General features: G+C 55.4%; 1 protein-coding gene across 1 annotated transcript in view; it reads left to right on the plus strand.

The window, feature by feature from the left end:
• The first annotated feature begins 6,054 nt into the window (after positions 1-6,054).
• LOC126943814 (transcription factor 25-like) overlaps positions 6,055-23,212 on the plus strand; it is an 82,200-nt gene continuing 65,042 nt past the window's right edge. Inside the window, 2 exon segments of the mRNA XM_050772876.1 lie at positions 6,055-6,368; positions 22,714-22,757. Of these exon segments, the coding sequence (XP_050628833.1) occupies positions 6,125-6,368; positions 22,714-22,757 (288 nt within the window). The 5' untranslated portion in view covers positions 6,055-6,124.

A 23,212-nucleotide genomic window follows, 5' to 3' on the forward strand; every position in this document is an offset into this window, starting at 1 on the left:
TCAGGGCCCCTGTAATCCCAGCTACTCCGGAGGCTGAGGTAGGAGAATAGCTTGAACCTGGGAGGTGGAGCTTGCAGTGAGCCGAGACCGCACCATCGCACTCCAGCCTGGGCGACAGAGACTCCGTCTCAAAAAAAAGATCTGTAACCCCAGCACTTTGGGAGGCTAGGTGGGCGAATCACAAGATCAGGAGATCGAGACCATCCTGGCTAACACGGCGAAACCTCGTCTCTAATAAAAATACAAAAAATTAGCCAGGCGTGGTAATGTGCACCTGTAGTCCCAGCTACTCGGGAGGCTGAGGCAGGAGAATGGCGTGAACCCAGGAGGCAGAGCTTGCATTGAGCTGAGATCACGTCACTGCACTCCAGCCTGGGTGACAGAGCGAGACTACGTTCAAAAAAAAAAAAGGCCAGAAGTGGTTGCTCAGGTCTGTAATCCCAGGACTTTGGGAGGCCAAGGCGGGCGGATCACCTAAGGTCAGGAGTTGGAGACTAGCCTGACCAACATGGAGAAACCCTATCTTTACTAAAAATACAAAATTAGCGGGGCATGGTGGCACATGCCTATAATCCCAGCTACTAGGGAGGCTGAGGCAGGAGAATTGCTTGAACCTGAGAAGCAGAGGTTGCGGTGAGCCGATATTGTGCCTTTGCACTCTAGCCTGGGCAACAAGAGTGAAACTCCATCTCAAAAAAAAAAGAAAGCATGTTTTTAGAAGTAGGCAATCCATAACTGTAGAAATGGCCTTGGTCTAAAGCAAGCTTGTCCAACCCGCGGCCTGCGGGCTGCATGCAGCCCAAGAAAGCTTTGAATGCAGTCCAACACAAATTCTTAAATTTTCTTAAAACACTGTGAGATGTATGCACAGAGCTATTGTTAGTGTATTTTATATGTGGCTCAAGACAATTCTTCTTCCAATGTGGTCCAGGGAAGCCAAAAGATTGGACACCCTTGCTCTAAAGCTTTCCAAGCTGAGTTAATGACTGACCTGCATCAATCTCTACGATGCTTCTTGTTGAGTCCCTTTTTGTTTGTTTGTTTTTTGAGACAGAGACTCGCTCTGTCAGCAGGCTGGAGTGCAATGGTGCCATCTCGGCTCACTGCAACCTCCACCTCTCAGGTTCAAGCGATTCTCCTGCCTCAGCCTCCTGAGTAGCTGAGACTATGGGCACGTGCCACCACATCCAGCTAATTTTTATATTTTTATTTTTTTATTTTTTTGAGACAGAGTCTTGGTCTATTGCCCAGGCTGGAGTGCAGTGGTACGATCTCTGCTCACTGCAAGCTCCGCCTCCTGGGTTCACGCCATTCTCCTGCTTCAGCCTCCTGAGTAGGTGGGACTATAGGCGCCCGCCACCACACCCGGCTAATTTTTTGTATTTTTAGTAGAGACGGGGTTTCACCATGTTAGCCAGGATGATCTCGATCTCCTGACCTCGTGATCCACCCTCCTCGGCCTCCCAAAGTGCTGGGATTACAGGTGTGAGCCACCGCACTTGGCTAATTTTTGTATTTTTAGTAGAGATGGGGTTTCACCATCCTTGATCTCCTGACCTTGTGATCTGCCTGCCTCAGCCTCCCAAAATGCTGGGATTACAGGTGTGAGCCACCGCGCTTGGCCTTTGGTGTTTTTATTTTTTATTTATTTATTTTTGTTTTTGTTTTTGTTTTTTTTGAGGCGGAGTCTCGCTCTGTCGCCCAGGCTGGAGTGCAGTGGCTGGATCTCGGCTCACTGCAAGCTCCGCCTCCCGAGTTTACGCCATTCTCCTGCCTCAGCCTCCTGAGTAGCTGGGACTACAGGCGCCCGCCACCTCGCCCGGCTAGTTTTTTGTATTTTTTAGTAGAGAGGGGGTTTCACTGTGTTAGCCAGGATGGTGTTGATCTCCTGACCTCGTGATCCACCCGTCTCGGCCTCCCAAAGTGCTGGGATTACAGGCTTGAGCCACCGCGCCCGGCCTGGTGTTTTTAATAGAGACGAGGTTTCACCATGTTGGCCAGGATGGCCTTGATCTCCTGACATTATGATCTGGCCGCCTCGGCCTTCCAAAGTGCTGGGATTAAAGGCGTGAGCCACTGTGCCTGGCCATGTTTTCTTTCTTTCCTTTTTTTTGTTTTTGAGACAGAGTCTCACTTTGTTTCCCAGGCTGCAGTGCAGTGGCGCCACCTCGGCTCACTGCAACCTCTGCCTCCCAGGTTCAAGCAATTCTGCCTCAGTCTCCCAAGTATCTGGAATTATAGGCGTGCGCCACCATGCCTGGCTAATTTTTTTTTTTTTTTTTTTTTTTTTGAGACGGAGTCTTGTTCTGTCCCCCAGGCTGGAGTGCAGTGGCCGGATCTCAGCTCACTGCAAGCTCCGCCTCCCGGGTTCACGCCATTCTCCTGCCTCAGCCTCCGGAGTAGCTGGGACTACAGGCGCCTGCCACCTCACCTGGCTAGTTTTTTGTATTTTTCAGTAGAGACGAGGTTTCGCCGTGTTAACCAGGATGGTCTCGATCTCCTGACCTCGTGATCCGCCCGTCTCGGCCTCCCAAAGTGCTGGGATTACAGGCTTGAGCCACCGCGCCCGGCCTTTTTTGCATTTTTCTAGTAGAGACGGGGTTTCACCATATTGGCCAGGCTGGTCTTGAACTCCTGACCTCGTGAACCGCTCCCCGCCACCACCCAACCTCCCAAAGTGCTGGGATTAGAGGCATGAGCCACCGTGCCTGGCCCTAACTTTTAACATTTTGTAGTAAAATCTCAGTGTTGTAAGTACTGCCGGTGAGTCCATAAGGATCCCAGGTAGGATGGCTGAGGCCAGTTCAGAGAGAGTCACTGTTCAGCCAGGTGAGTCAGCACTAGGTCCTTGCCAGGACGCAGTAGCGGCTGGAGGACTGAGCTCACAAATTACATCCTAAAACCTTGTGGTCGGTAAGGGACACGTGAGGCCCTTTGAGGAAGAGAGAAGGTCCCCTTGTGCCCCAGCCAGCTTCCCATTAGGTTAATTACCATCTTCTGCTCAGACGTCCCCGGCCAGTGCTGCACTGTGGCAGTGGTAAGGCTGCAGCTCCAAAGAGTGCTCTGGGGGTGGCGGGCCAGTCGTGGTGAGAGCAATGTCCCCCAACTTGACTTCTGGCAAGAAGTGGTGAGAGCTACTCAGTGGGGTGTTGCAAATGGAAGTCTCTATTCCCATGCATTCTGAAGGGAGAAACCTCCCTGTGTGTGGGCCCAAGGATCAGCCTCAGACGTCAGCAGAGAACAATTCCCCGTCGTCACACACCTGGCAGTGTGTGGGCCACGGCCTTTCGCTACCACGAACGTGGAGACTGCTGCTTCCGCATAAATAAGATGCTCATGGAAGGTTTTCCGCTGTCGCTCTTCTAAGGCAGAACTTGAGATTCCTAACTTATCCTTTGTTGGTACCCATGCTGGGGGCGGCAGGGACAGATCAGGAGGGGAGATCTGCTTGAGTGCCAGGTTTGTGGCACACTGTATTCAGGGCATGGCACCCCACCCCCACCCCGCTCATCTCCAATTTTCCTTCTGCAAAACCCCAGTGCTCCTGTTAGTCTTTATGCATTTATTTACTAGAGATGGGGCCTCACTGTCACCCAGGCTGGAGTGCAATGGTGCAATCACAGCGCACTGCAGCCTCGACCTCCCAGGCTCAAGTGGTCCTCCTGCCTTACCCTCCCAAGTAGCTGGGACCACCGGCACACACCACCACACCTGGCTAATGTTTTTAAAGTTTTGTAGCAATAGGGTCTGATGTTGCCCAGGCTGGTCTCAAACTCCTGGGTTCAAGCTATCGGGTCGCCTCGGCCTCCCAAAGTGCTGGGATTACAGGCATGAGCCACTGTGCCCGGTCCACTCCTGTTACTTTTGGTTGTGTTTTAGTTTGGGGAATCAAAGAAAGATGTGAACGTTGCCCCGCTGCTGACTATAAAAACTTTAGGCACAGTTCGTGATCATCAGACTCCTTTCTGCTTACAGATGAAAAGTCCAGCTGGACCGGGCGTGGTGGCTCACACCTGTAACCCCAGCACTTTGGGAGGCCGAGGTGGGCAGATCACCTGAGGTCAGAATTTTGAGACCAGCCTGGCCAACATGGCGAAACCCTGTCTCTACTAAAAATACAAAAAATTAGGCCGGGTGCGGTGCCTCAAGCCTGTAATCCCAGCACTTGGGGAGGCCAAGGCGGGCGAATCACAAGGTCAGGAGTTCGAGACCAGCCTGGCCAATATGGTGAAACCTCATCTCTACTAAAAATACAAAAATTAGCCGGGAGTGGTGGCAGACGCCTGTAGTCCCAGCTACTCGGGAGGCTGAGGCAGGAGAATCGCTTGAAACCGGGAGGCGGAGGTTGTAGTGAGCCGAGATCAGGCGACTGTACTCCAGCCTGGGAGACAGAGCGAGACTCCATCTCAAAAAAAAAAAAAAACCACAAAAAATTAGCTGGGTGTGGTGGCAGGCACCTGTAATTCCAGCTACTTGGGAGGCTGAGGCAGGAGAATTGCTTGAACCCAGGAGGCAGAGGTTGCAGTGAGCCAAGGTCGCGCCACTGCACTCCAGCCAGGGTAACAAGAGCATAACTCCTTCTCAAAAAAAAAAAAAAAAACGGAAAAAAAAAAAAGTCCAGCTGGACTGGCGCGGTCGCTCATTTTTGTAATTCCAGCACTTTGGAGACCAAGGTGGACTGGACTGCTTGAGCCCAGGAATTCAAGACCAGCCTGGACAACATGGTGAGATCCTATCTCTACAAGAAATAGAAAAAATCAGCTGGGCCTGGTGGTTCATGCCTTTAGTCCCATCTACTCAGGAAGCTGAGGTGGGAGGATCACTTCAGCCCAGGAATTTGAGGTTATAGTGAGCTACGATTGTACCATTGCACTTCAGCCTGGGTGAGAACTAGTCTCTAAAAAAAAAGAAAATAATCATTGTGGAACTTCTTTTTTGGGATGGGATCTCACTGTGTTGTCCAGGCGGGTCTGGAACTCCTGGGTGGTCACCAGGAGTTGTCCAGGTGGAGTCTAGAACTCCAAGTGCCCCAAGTTTCACCTCGGACCCGCACCAGAAACTCCATCCCTGGAGCCCAGGAATCTGCATGTCATGCCCTGGTGGTACTGGCAGCACCCAGGCTTGGGAACGGTTATGCCCCAGCTGCATTTTCTTGCCCAGTTACTCAGATCTGACACAGCTATGGCTGAAGAGGTCTCGGGATAAGCCCCAACCGAGCTTTCGTCCCTCAAGCTAACACCCAGTCTCCGGGAGTGACCCGGCCTGAAGAAACAAACGCCCCAAATGGGATGCGCGCCATCCCTGGCCAACCATGCTTGTTTATTTTTCACGGACACCCTGGAGACGTCACTGCAGGCACATTCCCTGCTAGGCAGAGGCATTTATTAAGGGCTTCATACCTGAAGGCCGGATGCGGGGAGTCGCCCTCACCCCAGCCACCCTGCGACAACCCCTGGAGGTCACCTTGCCCGGGGCTTTGTCTGCTCAGCTCCTCCGGGCTCCCTCCCGCGTTCCCAGCGGCAAACCTCCCAGGCCCCCGCGGTCACCGCAGTGTCCCCAGCTGGACTCCGGCCTGGGCTTGCGTGGGCATCGGCCGTCTGGGTCTGCCGGGCAGCGCCAGGGGTGTCACTGCGTGTCCGAGCGCGCGGGCCCCGGCCCATGTCTGCGCCCCCCACCCCTGGCCCCGGTCCTGCCCAGCACGAGGCCTCGGCCCCGCGTCCCCGCGTCCCCGCGTCCCCAGCCCTGAGCCCCCAGCCCCTCCGCACCTGCCCGCGTCCAGCCCCCCGCGTCGGTCCCTCTCCGAGCCCCTCCCGCTCCGCTCCACGCTCTTCCCCCTCCACGCATCCCCCACGCCCCTCCCCCTCCCCTCCACGCTCCTCCCTCTCCACGCATCCCCTCCCCCCACGCCCCTCCCCCTCCACGCATCCCCTCCCCCCCCACGCCCCTCCCCCTCCACGCCCCTGCAGACCCCTCCCCCGCGCCCTCCGCGCCCCGCCCCCGGCGCCGCCCCGCCCCCCACCTGAGGCGCTCGCGCGGGGCGGGGCGGCCGGGCTGAACCTGCGCGGCGGAAGGCGCGGCTGCATGGACGCGGGCCCGGCGCGCGGGAGGCGATGACGGCCCCGCCATGGCCCGGGCGGGCAGCTGCGGCGGCGACGCGGCGGGCGCGGGGCGGCCGGAGCCCTGGGAGCTGTCCCTGGAGGAGGTGCTGAAGGCCTACGAGCAGCCGCTCAACGAGGAGCAGGCGTGGGCCGTGTGCTTCCAGGGCTGCCGCGGGCTGCGGGGCTCGCCGGGCCGGCGCCTGCGGGATACCGGGGACCTCCTGCTGCGCGGGGACGGCTCGGTCGGGGCGCGGGAGCCCGAGGCCGCGGGTGAGGCCGGGGGCGGGGCCAGGCGGCGGGGACCGCGGTCTGGGGCGTCCGTCCCGTCCTCGGGGGCGGGGGTTGTCCCGGCGGAAGGGCTGCCACCGTTTCTGGAGCGGGAGACCCCCCCCCTCTGCGGGACCCGGAGCTCCCTCCCTCCCCTCTCCCTCCCTGCTTCCCTCCCTCTTTCCTCCCTCCTTCTCTCCCTCCTTCCTCTGCCTCCCCAGCCCTGGACGTTCCCCGCCCGGACTCCCCATCTGACGCCTCTCCCAGGGCGGGGCGGGCTGCTCCCCGGTGGCCTGGCTTCCTCCGGGAGAGGGACTTGGGCCGGTGGCTCAGGGAGCACGGAGCTGGGCCTTTGCTGGGGCGACTCCTCCCCTGCCTTCGCGAGAAAGGAGACAGAAGCGTCCTCTTGGGGCACTTTCTCCTGGGTGGGAGGTGGGGCCTGTGCCTCTCTTGGTGTCTGAACTGGACACTAAATCCCTGGGTTTAACTGGGAGAGGAAGGGGTGTGTAAAGTTGGGGAGACAGCCTGCTTGGTGTTTCTGTTCTTAACCATCAACCAGAACCAACAATTAAGCCCTAGAAAGATACTTGAAGTTAGTGAGAATGGTGAGCTTAAGTGATTATTTACTCTTTACAAAAAAAACCAAAAGTGATTTCTTCCCTGGAGAGCTGGAGTGCTGGCTTGGAGCATGGGGTATCACCCCAAATGCTGGTACCGTGCTGTGGGGTCGAGGCAGGCTGTGTGTTTGCGGGACTCTCCAGGCCTGAGCTGTGGGTTTGCATGAGGAGGCCTCTGTGGAGGACCAGGAAGGGCCAGGGCAAGGGCAAACAGAAGCAACCGACAGAGCCACGTGGGGTGGGGGCCGCTGTGCCCCACCCAAGGGCCCTTCCGTGTTCCTTCACCAGGTCCTGCTCATCCTGGAGCCCCCCCAGTGCCTCCACACTCTTGCCATTTGCAGTATCCCACAGAGGTGACAGCAAGAGCAAGCCCTGACAGTGTTCCTCCCTCTGGAGAAACCCGAGGCGCAGGCTTGTGCGGGCACTCAGACAGTGGCAGCCTTCGGATTCAGTGTGGCGCCCCTCAGGGCTGTGCCCACTGCTGCCCAGAGGATGGGCTGAGACGGCAGGTGCACGGGGCCCAGGAGGCTGCATGCTCACAGAGCCTCTGTGAGAGGGTGCCTGGACTTCACCCCATCCCTGGAGATGAGTGCAGAGCAGGAGGGGGCTGTAGGCAGCCTGGTTGGTCTGACCCTCTGACCGTAAAGATGGGGAAACCGAGGCACACAGTGGTAAGTGGTTAGAATCCAGGGCTCCTCGTTTGTCCCTGAGCTGTGCGGGAGCCCAGCCGCCTGCTTCCTGTTGGTGCTGTACAAGGCGTCCTCAGAGCAGTGATCTGATTCTCTCCACCTCCATCCCCTGGGTGGTGTGGCCCCTTCCCGGTCATCACAGCCCTGGCAGCAGTTCCTGGCTGCGGTTCAAAGTTCAGGCAGGGCACCGTGTTGAGCTTAGGGGGTGGTACCCGCCTGTGGTCCAGTTCATTTTTTATTTGATACTATCTTTGGTTTCCGTTCATAACCCTGTCTCATAAAGGTGAATGAGGTTTATGACTTGCTGTCTTTTTAAGGTTTAAGAAAAATCTATTACCCTGAAGTTTCTCTGCCATCTTTGTGGGGCTTCTGAGTCAGCTGAGACGGCCGGCCAGCTGTCTCCTCAAAGGTGGCCAACCCAGCCTTTCTCTGGGACTTAAGTGATACGTAAATACATTAAAAGATGCGTATTTATTTCTCCCTGTAAATACCATCCACGTCTCACTTGTTGGCATTTTAGTTTCAGTTTTTTATGCCAGTTGAATTTCTCAACCTGTGACCTTGGGCCTTCGATACCCACCCTCTCATACAAACTGAAGATGGGTAGTAGGTGTGTAAAACAACTTTGAAAAAAATAACAGCAAACTAAACCATATTTAGGAGGATGAATAATAATATCTTAGCACACAAGGAATAATACTTCGCGTTTTTAAGCTCAGATTAGAAAAACAATGACTAGAAGAGACTTCCTAATCTTTACTCTGAAGACTTTATAACTGCTTGGAAGCTTTTTGTTTAAATGGGGAAACGGAAAACATGTTACCGTGTGAAGGTAATTTAAGAGGCTTTTTTATTTTTTTATTTTATTTTATTTTATTTTATTTTTATTTATTTTTTTTTTGAGACGGAGTCTCGCTCTGCCGCCCAGGCTGGAGTGCAGTGGCCGGATCTCAGCTCACTGCAAGCTCCGCCTCCCGGGTTCACGCCATTCTCCTGCCTCAGCCTCCCGAGTAGTTGGGACTACAGGCGCCCGCCACCGCGCCCGGCTAGTTTTTTGTATTTTTTAGTAGAGATGGGGTTTCACCGTGTTAGCCAGGATGGTCTCGATCTCCTGACCTCGTGATCCACCCGTCTCGGCCTCCCAAAGTGCTGGGATTACAGGCTTCAGCCACCGCGCCCGGCCTATTTTATTTTTTTTTGAGACAGAGTCTGGCTCTGTAGCCCAGGCTGGAGTGCAGTGGCGCCATCTCAGCTCACTGCAACCTCTGCCTCCTGGGTCCACGCCATTCTCCTGCCTTAGCCTCCCGAGAAGCTGGGACTACAGGTGCCCACCACCACACCCAGCTAATTTTTTTGTATTTTTAGTAGAGACGGGGTTTCACGGTGTTAGCCAGGATGGTCTCGATCTCCTGACCTCGTGATCCGCCCGCCTCGGCCTCCCAAAGGGCTGGGATTACAGGCGTGAGCCACCGCGCCCGGCAATTTTTGTATTTTTGGTAGAGATGAGGTTTCACCATGTTGTCCAGGCAGGTCTTGAACTCCTGACCTCAAGTGATCCACCCGCCTTAGCCTCCCAAAATACTGGGATTACAGGCGTGAGCCACTATACCCAGCCTTTAACAGGCCATTATTAAAACCTCATGATGGAGAGTTACTTTGTACAAATTGAGGCAGGAAACTCTGTCAGGCATCACTGCTGTGTGGGGAGCTGTTCCCTGAGGCAAAGCCAATTTCTCTTTTTTTTTTTTTTTTTTTGAGACGGAGTCTCGCTCTGTTGCCCGGGCTGGAGTGCAGTGGCCGGATCTCAGCTCACTGCAAGCTCCGCCTCCCGGGTTTACGCCATTCTCCTGCCTCAGCCTCCCAAGTAACTGGGACTACAGGCGCCCGCCACCTCGCCCGGCTAGTGTTTTGTATTTTTTAGTAGAGACGGGGTTTCACCGGGTTAGCCAGGATGGTCTCGATCTCCTGACCTCGTGATCTGCCCGTCTCGGCCTCCCAAAGTGCTGGGATTACAGGCTTGAGCCACCGCGCCCAGCTGGCTGGTTTCTCAAATACATCTCAGGCATGGTGCTGATGTGGGTCTGTGTGCTCTACGGGTGGCGAGGTGGGTGAGACGGCCCTTCCTTCTGTCACCTGCCCTCTTCACCCTGCTTGGCTGCTTTACACGTGACCCTATTTTTTGAATGTTTTTTCTTGTCAATTTTGGACGCTAAACTTTTTCTTTTTTTTTTTTGAGGTGGAGTATTGCTCTGTCGCCCAGGCCGGAGTGCAGCGGTACAATCTTGGCTCAGTGCAAGCTCCGCGTCCCGGGTTCATGCCATTCTCCTGCCTCAGCCTCCCCAGTAGCTGGGACTACAGGCGCCTGCCACCATGCCCACCTAATATTTTGTATTTTTAGTAGAGACGGGGTTTCACCGTGTTAGCCAGGATGGTCTCGATCTCCTGACCTCATGATCTGCCCACCTCGGCCTCCCAAAGTGCTGGGATTACAGATGTGAGCCACCATGCCCGCCTGGATGCTAAACTTTTTCACAGGCAGGCCCCACTCTTTATGCTAGGATGCCCTACGTTGCTGGTCCTCCAGGTATCCCCTACCCTTCCTCCTGCCCCTTCCCCTTCTGCCCGGCTCTGAGGCCATCTGCCCCTAAGGCACCCCTCGGGCACTGGCTCTGGGGTTCTGCTGTTTCACAGCCCCGCCACACTCCCAGATTCCTGAGCCTTCCCAACCCATTCATCTCTCAGCCTGTGTTCCACACAGAAACACCCAGAGTAATCCAGGCAGCACCGGGCACCGCGTCCGGGTCTGAAGCTCTGCAGAGTGCAAAGCTCTTTCTTCCTCTGGTTCCCTCTCCCTCCTGCGCTGCACTGATGAGCAGGCCCCGGCTTCTTGTCCCCATTCCTTCTCAAGGCAGAGTGATGGCAGTGCATGCCCGGGTGAGGCGAGAGAGGGGCTCTGGGCCCAGGAAGCACCCCATGGTTACTGCCTGTGTGAAGGGGCATCCTTTTCACCCACGGAAGCCCCTTTGTGTGTCTGTGCTGGAGTCCACCTTTGCCGAGGAACACTGTGGCCTCCAGCCCGCAGCCAGCGTGCCCGTTCTGCCGCTGGATCTGGGCTGGCTGGGCCTCCTCAGTGGCCAGGACTGTCTGCACCCTGCAAACGTGTGCATGTGAGTGTTTCGTTGTTTTCTGGAGATGGTGTCTGCAATTGTGCTGGAGAAAAGCAAGAACTGATTGGAAAGATGAAATTCTGCTTCCAGAGGAGATAACATTTTCCTCCTCCTGACTCTCCCCCTGGAAGCCAGGACACTTCTGGTTGGAATGCGTTCCTCAAACCAGGTGGCTTCTGTTAGCAGCTTCCTGACTCCTCACCAGAGCTGAGGGGCATCACAGCCAGCGTCACCTGCCCTTACGGTCCCCGGGCACCCTTGGAGTTCAGGCTCTGCTTCTCTTGCACTCTGGGAGGGGCACTCAGTCAAGACATGGTGTGGAGATGAGGCCAGGTACCCCTGACAGGAGGGAACGATGTTTCAGCACCCAGGGCGTTTGCAGGGCCGGGTTGAGCAGTGCCCTTCCGTTCTCTCATTTGCTCCTCTGACAAAGGACACTGTTTGTTGTTGTTGTTGTTGTTGTTGTTGTTTTCTGAGACGGAGTTTCGCTCTTGTTGCCCAGGCTGGAGTGTAATGGCATGATCTCGGCTCACTGCAACCTCAGCCTCCTGAGTTCAAGCAATTCTCCTGCCTCAGCCTCCCAAGTAGCTGGGATTACAGGTACCCGCCACCAAACCCAGCTAATTTTTTTTTTTCTTTTTTTCTGAGATGGAGTTTCACTCTGTCGCCCGGGCTGGAGTGCAGTGGTGCGATCTCAGCTCACTGCAACTTCCACCTCCCCAGGTTCAAGCGATTCTCCTGCCTTAGCCCCCCGAGTAGCTGGGATTGCAGGCACCCACCACCACGCCTGGCTAACTTTTGTATTTTTAGTAGAGATGAGGTTTCACCGTGTTGGCCAGGCTGGTCTCAAACTTCTGACCTCAGGTGATCTGCCTGCCTGGCCTCCGAAAGTGCTGGGATTACAGGCGTGAGCCACCGCGCCCAGCCAAAGGCACTGTTTTGATTCCCATTTTACAAATGAGAAAACTGAAGTCCACAAAGGGAAATTAACCACCCAGGCGGTATCAGGGGCAGGCTCAGCTCAGGCCTCCACAGCCTGCTGGGCTTGAGAAGGTTTGCTTTTGTACCTCAGTTTCCTTCTCTGTGAAATGGGAGGGAGGAGCCGCAGCGGTGGTGTTAGCGTCTGTGCAGCCCTGGGGCACGCCCAGCTCCAGGAGCACTGGCCAGTGGGGGTGGCAGCAAGGGACCCTGCACCTCTGCGCTCGCCGGACCCGCCGCGGGGAGCAGCACATGTGGGTCCAGGATCCTGCACCTCTGAGCTGGCTGGACCCGCCGCGGGGAGCAGCACGTGTGGGTCCAGGCTGCGAATCCTGACTGGATTCTCAGGGAGGGGTTCTGCAAAGTGCACCTGGTGGGGGCTGGGCACTCCTCCATGCGCGTTCTTGGTGATGTAAAATGACCTCCGTCGCGGAGCCCCTCCATGTGGAAAGCGGGAAGGAGGCTGGCCGCTGTGTGTGGGTGTGGGCCTGAGCTGGGTGTGTCTCTGTGTGAGCTGGGTTTGTTTGTAGATGGCATTCCCGATTTAGTCTCACCTCTGAGCAAGGATTACCTCACAGGAAGGCCGTCCTGCAGCAAACGTGTTTTCTTTATGGGGACGTCTGCGAAGCTGCCTGTGCTCAGGGCTGGCTGTCGTAGGCGACCCCAGTGAGCACAGCCCAGTGATTGTTCGCTGAGCCCTGGCTTGGGCAGTTGTTGCAAGTTCTGCCTTGTGCTTTCAGGCAAAGGCTTGGGATCCCCGTGCTACTGTTGAGATTCGGTTAAAGGTGGGGACGCGGCCCCGTCCTCACTGCCACCTTCCAGGCCCTCCTACACCGAGTCACCACCAGCCTGATGTCCACAGAGAATAGTTTCTCTGCCCCAGATAGGAAAGAATCTGCTGTTTTTCTAATTCAGCAACAGAGGTATTGGAGTGCTGGTGAGAGCCGGCTCCCACAGCCTGTAGGGACTGGTTGGTCTGGTCCTGGGATGCGGCCCGTTTAAGCAAACATACCAGTGGGTCTCAGCACAGGAAGAAGGTTTCGGCCCTCATCATTCACTCTGACTCCTCAGAGGGCGTTGGGACTCCAGATAAGGTTGAGGCCCCATTTAGGAGGAAGGTGGGCTGGAAACACACCTGGTAATTAGGCAAATCAGCTCGTGCCCAGGGAAGTCCAAGACACCTGGAGGAAGGGCCCAGCCTCGCCTGGCTTCTCTCTCCTCCTCATTCCAAAGACCCCTTCATTCCAGCACGTGTGTCTCTCTGGGACTGAGGAGCAGGAGGAGTACGTGGGAATAGTTTAAAAGGAGTGTATGGGCCGGGCGCAGTAGCTCACACCTGTAATCCCAGCACTTTGGGAGGCTGAGGCAGGTGGATCACCTGAGGTCAGGAGTTCGAGACCAGCCTGGCCAACATAGTGAAACCCTGTCTCTACTAAAAATACAAAAATTTGCTGAGCTTGGTGGTGGGCGCCTGTAGTCCCAGCTATTTAGGAGGCTGAGGCAGGAGAATCACTTGAACCTGGGAGGCAGAGGTTGTAGTGAGTCGAGGTTGCGCCATTGCACTCCAGCCTGCGCGACACAGTGAGACTCCATTTCAAAAACAAAACAAAACAAACATTGGTTATTCTCTTACAGTTTAACGGGTTGGGAACCCAGGATGATCTACCTTGTCAGGGGTCAGCACCTGGACCCTCACCTGCCGCCTTCAGCGCCTCTCAGTACACGCTCACAGGTTCTGAGGTTAGAACACAGACGGCTCGGCCGGGCGCGGTGGCTCAAGCCTGTAATCCCAGCACTTTGGGAGGCCGAGACGGGCGGATCACGAGGTCAGGAGATCGAGACCATCCTGGCTAACACGGTGAAACCCCGTCTCTACTAAAAAATACAAAAAAAAACTAGCCAGGCGAGGTGGCGGGTGCCTGTAGTCCCAGCTACTCGGGAGGCTGAGGCAGGAGAATGGCGTGAACCCGGGAGGCAGAGCTTGCAGTGAGCCGAGATCTGGCCATTGCACTCCAGCCTGGGTGACACAGCAAGACTCCGTCTCAAAAAAAAAAAAAAAAATATCCCCGGGCCGGGCGCGGTGGCTCACGCCTGTCATCCCAGCACTTTGGGAGGCCGAGGCGGGTGGATCATGAAGTCGGGAGATCGAGACCACCCTGGCTAACCCGGTGAAACCCCGTCTCTACTAAAAGATACAAAAAATTAGCCGGGCGTGGTGGCGGCACCTGTAGTCCCAGCTACTCAGGAGGCTGAGGCAGGGGAATGGCGTGAACCCAGGAGGCGGAGCTTGCAGTGAGCCAAGATGGCACCACTGCACTCCAGCCTGGGTGACAGAGCGAGACTCCGTCTCAAAAAAAAAAAAAAAAAAAAAAAAAAAAATTCCCCTGGCTAGGCACGGTGCCTCACGCCTGTCATCCCAGCACTTTGGGAGGCCGAGGCAGGCAGATCACCTGAGGTTGGGAGTTTGAGACCAGTCTGACCAACATGGAGAAACCCCGTCTCTACTAAAAAAAAAAAAAAAAAAAAAAAAAAAAAAAAAAAAAAAAAAATACAGAATTAACTGGGCGTGGTGGCACATGCCTGTAATCCCAGCTACTCAGGAGGCTGAGGCAGGAGAATCATTTGAACTCAGGAGGTGGAGGTTGTGGTGAGCCGAGATCGTGCCTTTGCACTCCAGCCTGGGTAACAAGAGTGAAACTCCAGCTAAAAAAAAAAAAAAAGAAATTCCCACACCCCAGATTCCAGCTCTAGGCCCCAGGAATCTGTGTTTCCAAAGCTGCCCGGGCCGGCCCATCGTGTGGGTTCCGGAATTGCAGGTCTTCTCCCTCGAGCGGGACTTGAGGCTCCCTTATCAGGCCTGTTAAATCCAGATCCCAGTCCTGCCCCTGAACATCTGAATCTGACCTTCCCAGGTCAGCCAGAAAATCCGCACCTGTAGCAAGTTCCCTGGTCTGCCGCTGCAGGGGTGAGGCACTCCACCCTCAGGGGACCCGGCTGGTGGTGAGGGGAAGAGTTGAGGTCTCCGTGTCAGCCCTGGAGCCAAGGCTAAGCCCAGGGTCAGACTCCGCTGGGTGGCCTTGGGCCAGTTCCTCACCCGAGTCTCTGGACCTCTTGGACTGGGATTAATGGCATGGCCGCATCGTGAGGCCTGTGTGAGGGGTGCTTATTAGCCGGGAGAGAGGGCACCTTCTCAGGTAGAATCTGATGCTGTCACCTCTCAGATGCTGGCTTTCTGCTGTGACCAGCAGTGGGGTTCCCTTGAGACACGCCAGGCAGGGGCTGGGTCGGGATCCCTGCAGGAGCGGAGAAGCTGGGGGTGTGGGGCACTGCTGAGGGCAGTTCTTTGGCCGAGACACATCTGCCCGACTTGGGTCTCCACACACACCGATGCCTGGCGTCCCGGGTTCTTGTTGCAGTGGGAGGACGCCCTGTGTCGGGGCTGTGTGAGCTTAAGGAAGGAGTGGGTCGGTCTCAGCCCAGGGATCAGCCACCGCCTCTGAGATGGGCACTGGTGGAAGTGAAACGCAAGAGGAAGCACATGGGTCCCGCGGACCCAAAGAGCACGCTCTGTTTGCTAAACAAACGCTCCCTGGTTTCGTGAGGGTGTTTCTCCCTCCGGGCTTCCATTTGCCTGCTCTCAGCGGCTGCTTTTTCTGTTTTCCTTTTTTTTTTTTTTTTTTTTGAGACAAGTCTTGCTCTGTCGCCGAGGCTGGAGTGCCTTGGCTCACTGCAGTCTCTGCCTCCGGGGGTCAAGCAATCCTCCCACCTCAGCCTCCAGAGTGGCTGGGACCACAGGCGCACGCTACCACGCTCAGCTATTTTTTTTTTTTTTTTTTGAGACAGAGTCTTGCTCTGTCGCCCAGGCTGGAGTGCAGTGGCGTGATCTCGGCTCACTGCAAACTCCACCTCCCGGGTTCACGCCATTCTCCTGCCTCAGCCTCCCAAGTAGCTGGGACTACAGGCACCCGCCACCATGCCCGGCTAATTTTTTGTATTTTTAGTAGAGATGGGGTTTCACCATGTTAGCCAGGATGGTCTCGATTTCCTGACCTCGTGATCTGCCCACCTCGGCCTCCCAAAGTGCTGGGATTACAGGTATGAGCCACTGCGTCCGGCCTTTTTTTGTATTTTTAATAGAGACAGGGTCTTGCCATGTTGCCCAGGCTGGAGTTCACTGGTGCAATCTCAGCTAAGCACAACCTCCACCTCCTGGGTTCAAGCAATTCTCCTGCCTCAGCCTCCTGAGTAGCTGGGATTACAGACATGCGCCACCAACCCAGCTAATTTTTATATTTTTAGTGGAGGCGGGGTTTCACCTCCACTGGCAGGATGGTCTCAATCTCCTGACCTCATGATCTGCCCGCCTCAGCCTCCCAAAGTGCTGGGATTACAGGCGTGAGCCACCGCGTCCGGCTGACAGTAACTTTTATGGTAGGTGATGTCTGTTTCATCAGCGGGAACCAGGGAAGCACCGTGAGCCACACAGGCTGTTTGACAGCAGGTCTGTGTTTGCTCTGGACCGCCAGGCCCCAACCCTGAATTCTCGGACTGACGTGGGTGCTGCGGGCCTGCTCACTCTCATACCTTGATTTCTTGACACTAGCACACCTACATGCTCCAAATCGAGGTGCTGAGCGCAACCGGAGAGCGTCCCAGCAGTGCAAGGAGCGTCTTTTGTCTGTGCGCAGGCAGATGGCTCTGTCTCCTCCCGAGCTCAGGGGCCGCCCTCTCTTTCCCTCAGTGCGGGCCTTGGGCTTTCTCCGCACAAAGGGCTCTCCTTCTCTTTCACAGCTGCCCGGTGTCCCCGTGTGGGCGTCTCCCTGTGTCTCAGGTGGACGCGTCTGTGTTTCGAGTGTTAAACTGTTGGGAGGGGTGCCGTGGGTGTGTGGCCGGGTGCCTGTGCCTTCCACGAGTGTTGGCAGTGGGGGCCGGGGGACGCGTGATGGGAAAGTTGCTGCAGGGTGCCTGCTTTGGACTGTTGCCAGTTCCTGTGTCTGCCAGGAATGGGTGTGCCGCGTCCCCCGGTCTGCCCTGGCCCTGGTGCTTCTGAGAGCACTCAGCCTGAGACCTGGGAAGGCAGGAAACCCCTCGAGGCCGGAGAGATCAGAAATGGGCTTCACTCACTGTCAGCATTTAAACCCCCGGGGGGCCATGCGTAGGGGTGGGCCCGGTGGAACCAAATGCTGTGGCCGCCTCAAGATGTGTGAGGTCTTCCTCTGGGAGTGGGGTGAAAAGGGGAGTTGTACCCCTTCCCATGCCGAGAGCATGGGCTCCCCCAGAGCCATCCCTGTCCCGACTCCAAGCCTAAGAGAGTCAAGGGCAGGTCACCCTTGGGCCGAGCCAGGGGCCCTGGTGGCCTCACTGCTCGTCACTGAGGATCGTGCCTGTGTTGTGTGTTGTGTCTGCCACCTGACTTGTTATTCGAGGTAACGTCATGCGTGAGATTGAGTAGGAGTTGCCTCTGTCCTGCAGGTGAGGAAGTGAGGTCACAGGGGCAAGACAGCCAGCGCCAGTAGCCACAGGTTGGTCAGGATCCGACCTCCTCCTTTGTGCCTCATTCCCACCAAGCTCCTTGCCGGGCTGGGCTGGTGCCCCCAGGCAGATGGAGGCTGAGGCTGCCCGGTAACCTCTGTCCACTACCCACCTGCCCGCAGTGTGGGAGGACCTTCCTCTCGAAGCTGCTGGGGCATCTCCAGGCAGCAAATGTCCCGTAGACATCTCCCTTCCGAATGAAACCTGTCGTCTTTCACAAGCACACACAGGTTGTTTCAGACTCCCTAGCATCTTTGTTCTACTCATTTGTTATTTTATACAAAAGAAACCTGAGTCAGGTGCAGTAGCTCACACCTGTAATCCCAGCACTTTGGGAGGCTGAGGTGGGAGGATCGCTTGAGCCCAGGAAATCAAGGCTGCAATGAGCCATGATTATGCCACTGCACTCCAGCCTGGGTGACAGAGCAACACCTTGTTTCCAAAAAAAAAAAAAAAAAAAAAAAAAAGGAAGGCCGGGCGCGGTGGCTCAAGCCTGTAATCCTGGCACTTTGGGAGGCCGAGATGGGTGGATCACGAGGTCAGGAGATCGAGACCATCCTGGCTAACATAGTGAAACCCCATCTCTACTAAAAATACAAAAAAAAATTAGCCAGGCGTGGTGGCGGCACCTGTGGTCCCAGTTACTCAGGAGGCTGAGGCAGGAGAATGGCATGAACCCGGGAGGCGGAGCTTGCAGTGAGCCGAGATCACGCCACTGCACTCCAGCCTGGGCAACAGAGCGAGACTCCGTCTCAAAAAAAAAAGGAAAAAGAAACGCAAGTGGCTTTTCTTCTCTCACTGAGGCTGTGCTTCCCTGCAGGGAGAAAGAAATAGGCTCTCAGCTCCTAGAGGTGGATGGAAACCAGGTGTCCTGGTTCTGGCTCCCACCTCAGCGTGGCACTAACAGACTCAATGAGAACTCGGGAGTCCTCACTGCCTCCGTCTGCTCGCCTCTGGAGATAATTTTTTAAATAAGCAAAAGATGGTTTGTATAATCCTATGTGGCCACATTGGCTACATGGTTGTGGCCACATTGGTGACGTGGTTGTGGTAGCTCTATGTGCACTTACATCTGAGTGTTCGGCTGTGTTGCTTGCTGTGGTCTGGCCGTGCTTCGTGGCCCGGCTGCCCCATTTATTAGGGGTGTGGTCTTGGGTAAGTTTCTCAACCTGCCTGAGCCTTGGTTTCCTCATCTGTAACAGAATCATGGCACCAACCCTTGTAGGATGGCTGTGCAGATTGAGGCCACAGTAAATAAATTTTTTTTTTTTTTTTTTTTTTTTTGAGACTGAGTTTTGCTCTTGTTACCCAGGTTAGAGTGCAATGGCATGATCTCGGCTCACTGCAACCTCCGCCTCTCGGGATCAAGCAGTTCTCCTGCCTCAGCCTCCCAAGTAGCTGGGACTACAGGCATGTGCCACTACACCTGGCTAATTTTGTATTTTTAGGAGAGACGGAGTTTCTCCATGTTGGTCAGGCTGGTCTCCAACTCCTGACCTCAGGTAATCCACCTGCCTGGACTTCCCAAAGTGCTGGGATGACAGGCGTGAGCCACCGCGCCCCACGGTAAATAATTTTTCTTTTTTTTTTTTTTTGAGACGGAGTCTCGCTCTGTCACCCAGGCTGGAGTGCTGTGGCCGGATCTCAGCTCACTGCAAGCTCCGCCTCCCGGGTTCACGCCATTCTCCTGCCTCAGCCTCCTGAGTAGCTGGGACTACAGGCGCCCGCCACCTCACCCGGCTAGTTTTTTTGTATTTTTTAGTAGAGACAGGGTTTCACCGTGTTAGCCAGGATGGTCTCGATCTCCTGACCTCGTGATCCGCCCGTCTCGGCCTCCCAAAGTGCTGGGATTACAGGCTTGAGCCACCGCGCCCGGCCAGGTAAATAATTTTTTAACACCTAGTTTTATAACATCTGAGCAAAGTCCTAGGCTAGGGCTCTGACTGCAAGGCCTCTGTCAGCCCCCAAGTCTCCCCCAGATAATCTCTCATCTCAGAACCAGAGACACCCCAAGTCTTTGCAGCTTAAATACAATTAGATTCATGAACATATAATTTTTTTTTCTTTTTTTTTTTTTGCGATGGAGTCTCACTCTGTTGCCCAGACTGGAGTGCAGTGGCACCATCTCTGCTCACTACAGCCTCCACCTCCTGGGTTCAAGCAATTCTCCTGTCTCAGCCTCCCGAGTGGCTGGGATTACAGGCGTGAGCCACCATGCCCAGTCATGAACATTTAATTTTGGTACAACTTTTTTATTAACATATGGAGTATTTGAACCAGGGGCTCAAACATTGAATTATTCCAACCAGAAGCTCCCCATGCACTGAGGACCTCGCCTGACATGGGCTTAGTCTGTGAAGGGCACTGAAGGGCCAGCTGGCCACCAGTCAGCCCTTCCCTGCACGAGTAGCCCAGGGCCCTGGTCTCTTCCAGGGAGCACCTTTGTTTGGGTCCAGTGTCTTCCACCTTCCCATTGCCTCGGCCCAATCACAGCTGCAAACTTGCTGAAAGCCCAGCTTGGGGCCAGGACTGCCCAGGCCCTGGGGACCTACCCCCCACTGTGGGCTGCTCGTTGTTTTATTAACTCCACTGATGCTGGGGGCGGATTGCTTTCCATCATTTCAATGGATCAGACTCCCTGTATCTTTGGCAATCTTCCTGGTTCTTGGTGGCATTTTGAAAATATTTGCAGAGTTAGCAGGTCCACTGAGCAGACAATTCCATGGCTTATATATATATATTTTTTTTTTTTTTTTTTTTTTTTTTTTTTTTTTTTTTTTTGAGACGGAGTCTCGCTCTGTCGCCCGGGCTGGAGTGCAGTGGCGCGATCTCGGCTCACTGCAAGCTCCGCCTCCCGGGTTCACGCCATTCTCCTGCCTCAGCCTCCCGAGTAGCTGGGACTACAGGCGCCCACAACCGCGCCCGGCTAATTTTTTGTATTTTTAGTAGAGACGGGGTTTCACCGTGGTCTCGATCTCCTGACCTTGTGATCCGCCCGCCTCGGCCTCCCAAAGTGCTGGGATTACAGGCGTGAGCCACCGCGCCCGGCCATGGCTTATATATACATACACATACATATCATACCTCATTCCAGAAAGAATTTCAGGCAGCTGGAGCTCTTGTTCTAGCACAGTTCCACCCGCATGCCCAGTTCAAGGAAAGCTGCAGAAGTGGGTGGATTTTTTTTTCAAATTTCACCCAGCACAGTGTCTTGGGAACCCCAGGGGAGGAGGGTTGGGGAGCACAGACCCTGGGGTCCCACAGCCTGGCCCCACTCCTGGCACTCATCAGCCTTGATACCTTGGAGCAAACAGACTCATTCTCCGGACCTCTGTTTCCTCATCTGTGAAATGGGAGTTGTAAGTAGGCACCTGCAAAAGGCAGGTTCGTTCCCCGGCCTCCCTCAGGGCCAAGTTCAATAAACAAAATACGTGAGATTCCGGCCTCCACCTGCATTTCCTGTGTTTCCACTCGGACTTGGTTCTCTAAGAAATCCCCAAATCAGGGTCTCGGTCAGATGCTGACTCACCCGCTCTGCAAAGTCACTCCCTCTGAGCCGGGGTTTCTCGTCTGACTGCTGCGATTTCGGGGGTGCACAACCTCCGTCCAGGCAGGTGGTGTGTCTCCTTTCAGACCACGGGATCTGTCCTGCGATTTCGGGGGTGCACAACCTCCGTCCAGGCAGGTGGTGTGTCTCCTTTCAGACCACGGGATCTGTCCTGCGATTTCGGGGGTGCACAACCTCCGTCCAGGCAGGTGGTGTGTCTCCTTTCAGACCACGGGATCTGTCCTGCGATTTCGGGGGTGCACAACCTCCGTCCAGGCAGGTGGTGTGTCTCCTTTCAGACCACGGGATCTGTCCTGCGATTTCGGGGGTGCACAACCTCCGTCCAGGCAGGTGGTGTGTCTCCTTTCAGACCACGGGATCTGTCCTGCGATTTCGGGGGTGCACAACCTCCGTCCAGGCAGGTGGTGTGTCTCCTTTCAGACCACGGGATCTGTCCTGCGATTTCGGGGGTGCACAACCTCCGTCCAGGCAGGTGGTGTGTCTCCTTTCAGACCACGGGATCTGTCCTGCGATTTCGGGGGTGCACAACCTCCGTCCAGGCAGGTGGTGTGTCTCCTTTCAGACCACGGGATCTGTCCTGCGATTTCGGGGGTGCACAACCTCCGTCCAGGCAGCTGGTGTGTCTCCTTTCAGACCACGGGATCTGTCCTGCGATTTCGGGGGTGCACAACCTCCGTCCAGGCAGCTGGTGTGTCTCCTTTCAGACCACGGGATCTGTCCTGAAGACGTGCCAGTGGATGCAGCTGCTGCCTTGCTGCCGTCTTTTTTTTTTTTTTTTTTTTTTTTGAGACGGAGTCTCGCTCTGTCACCAGGCTGGAGTGCAGTGGCACGATCTCGGCTCACTGCAACCTCCGCCTCCCAGGTTCAAGCGATTCTCCTGCCTCAGCCTCCCAAGCAGCTGCGATTACAGGCGCCCGCCACCGTGCCCAGCTAATTTTTATATTTTTAGTAGAGACGGGGTTTCGCCATGTTGGCCAGGCTGGTCTCAATCTCGGGACCTCATGATCCGCCCACCTTGGCCTCCCAAAGTGCTGGGATTACAAGGCGTGAGTCACCGCGCCCAGCCTTTTTTTTGTATTTTTAGAAACGGGGTTTTTAGAAACGTATTTTTAGAAACGGGGTTTCACCGTGTTAGACAGGATGGTCCCGATCTCCTGACCTTGTGATCCACCCACCTCGGCCTCCCAAAGTGCTGGGATTACAGGAGTGAGCCACTGTGCCCGGCCTTCCCAAAGTAATTTTAAAATGTTTTGTAGCCACAGGGTCTTACTGTGTTGTCCAGGCTGGTTTTGAACTCCTGGCTGCCAGCGGTTCTCCCACTTCAGCCTCTCAGAGTGCTGGGATTATAGGTGTGAGCCACCACATCTGGTCTCCTCCTCCTCCACTCTTGCTCGCAGCCAAGTTTCCCTAGGGGCAGCCTCCTGCTTTGCCCGGGACAGACTGGGACCCATTGGCTTCTCTCTAGCCCTGACTCCCCTCTGAGTGGTCACCATGGAGCAGGGCTGCTGCGTGGGGCACTGGGGGTCTGTCCGCCAGCTGACCATCCTCCTTCTGTGGGCAGGGGCTGCCTTGCTCTCCTGGCCTCTGTACCTGGGTGTCCTGCTTAGAGCCAGCTCGAGCTGGGCCTCATAGGTGCGTGTCCAGATGACTGAGTGGCTGGGCCTGCTGTGAGCTTTCTGGTTTTCCGGCGGAGACTGGGGATGTGGCGTGTGTTCCTGAGGGGAGGTGGGTGGACAGCTATGTTTATCGGGGTCCTGGAGATGCTGACAAATACCTTAACTCCCACTTCTCTTACAGAACCCGCAACCATGGTGGTGCCACTAGCAAGCTCGGAAGCCCAGGTACTTTTTTAAAAATTCCAAATATTACTTGATGTGTATTAAAACATACCTGCATCTTAAAATGTAAATTATAAAGCGTACGTAGTTATACAGTTGTTTCAGCGAGGCAGGGTACAGATAAAATACCCAACAGGCTTAATTGCAGGGACTCGATGAAACTCTGCTCACAGAAAGCAGACGGGGAGGAGACCACCAGGGTGGGGAGGGCCCCCGTGGGTGCTTCTGGCCGGGAGAAGAGGCAGTGGTATTGCCTCTTTCCATAGCTGGACAGATGAGGACCCCAGGTGATGTCTACAGGGCCGGCCTCCCAGACACAGAGCCAGAGTCAGGGTGAGGACCTCAGGTGCAAACAGGAAAAAATCAGCCTGATGACAGTGCCCAGAAACCCCACCCGACCAAACTCAGACCTCAGCACGGCAGTGCCTTCCTCTCCCACTCACCTGCCCTGAAGTCAC

This window comes from Macaca thibetana, chromosome 20, assembly GCF_024542745.1.
Source record: "Macaca thibetana thibetana isolate TM-01 chromosome 20, ASM2454274v1, whole genome shotgun sequence".
NCBI classification, from domain to species: domain Eukaryota; kingdom Metazoa; phylum Chordata; class Mammalia; order Primates; family Cercopithecidae; genus Macaca; species Macaca thibetana.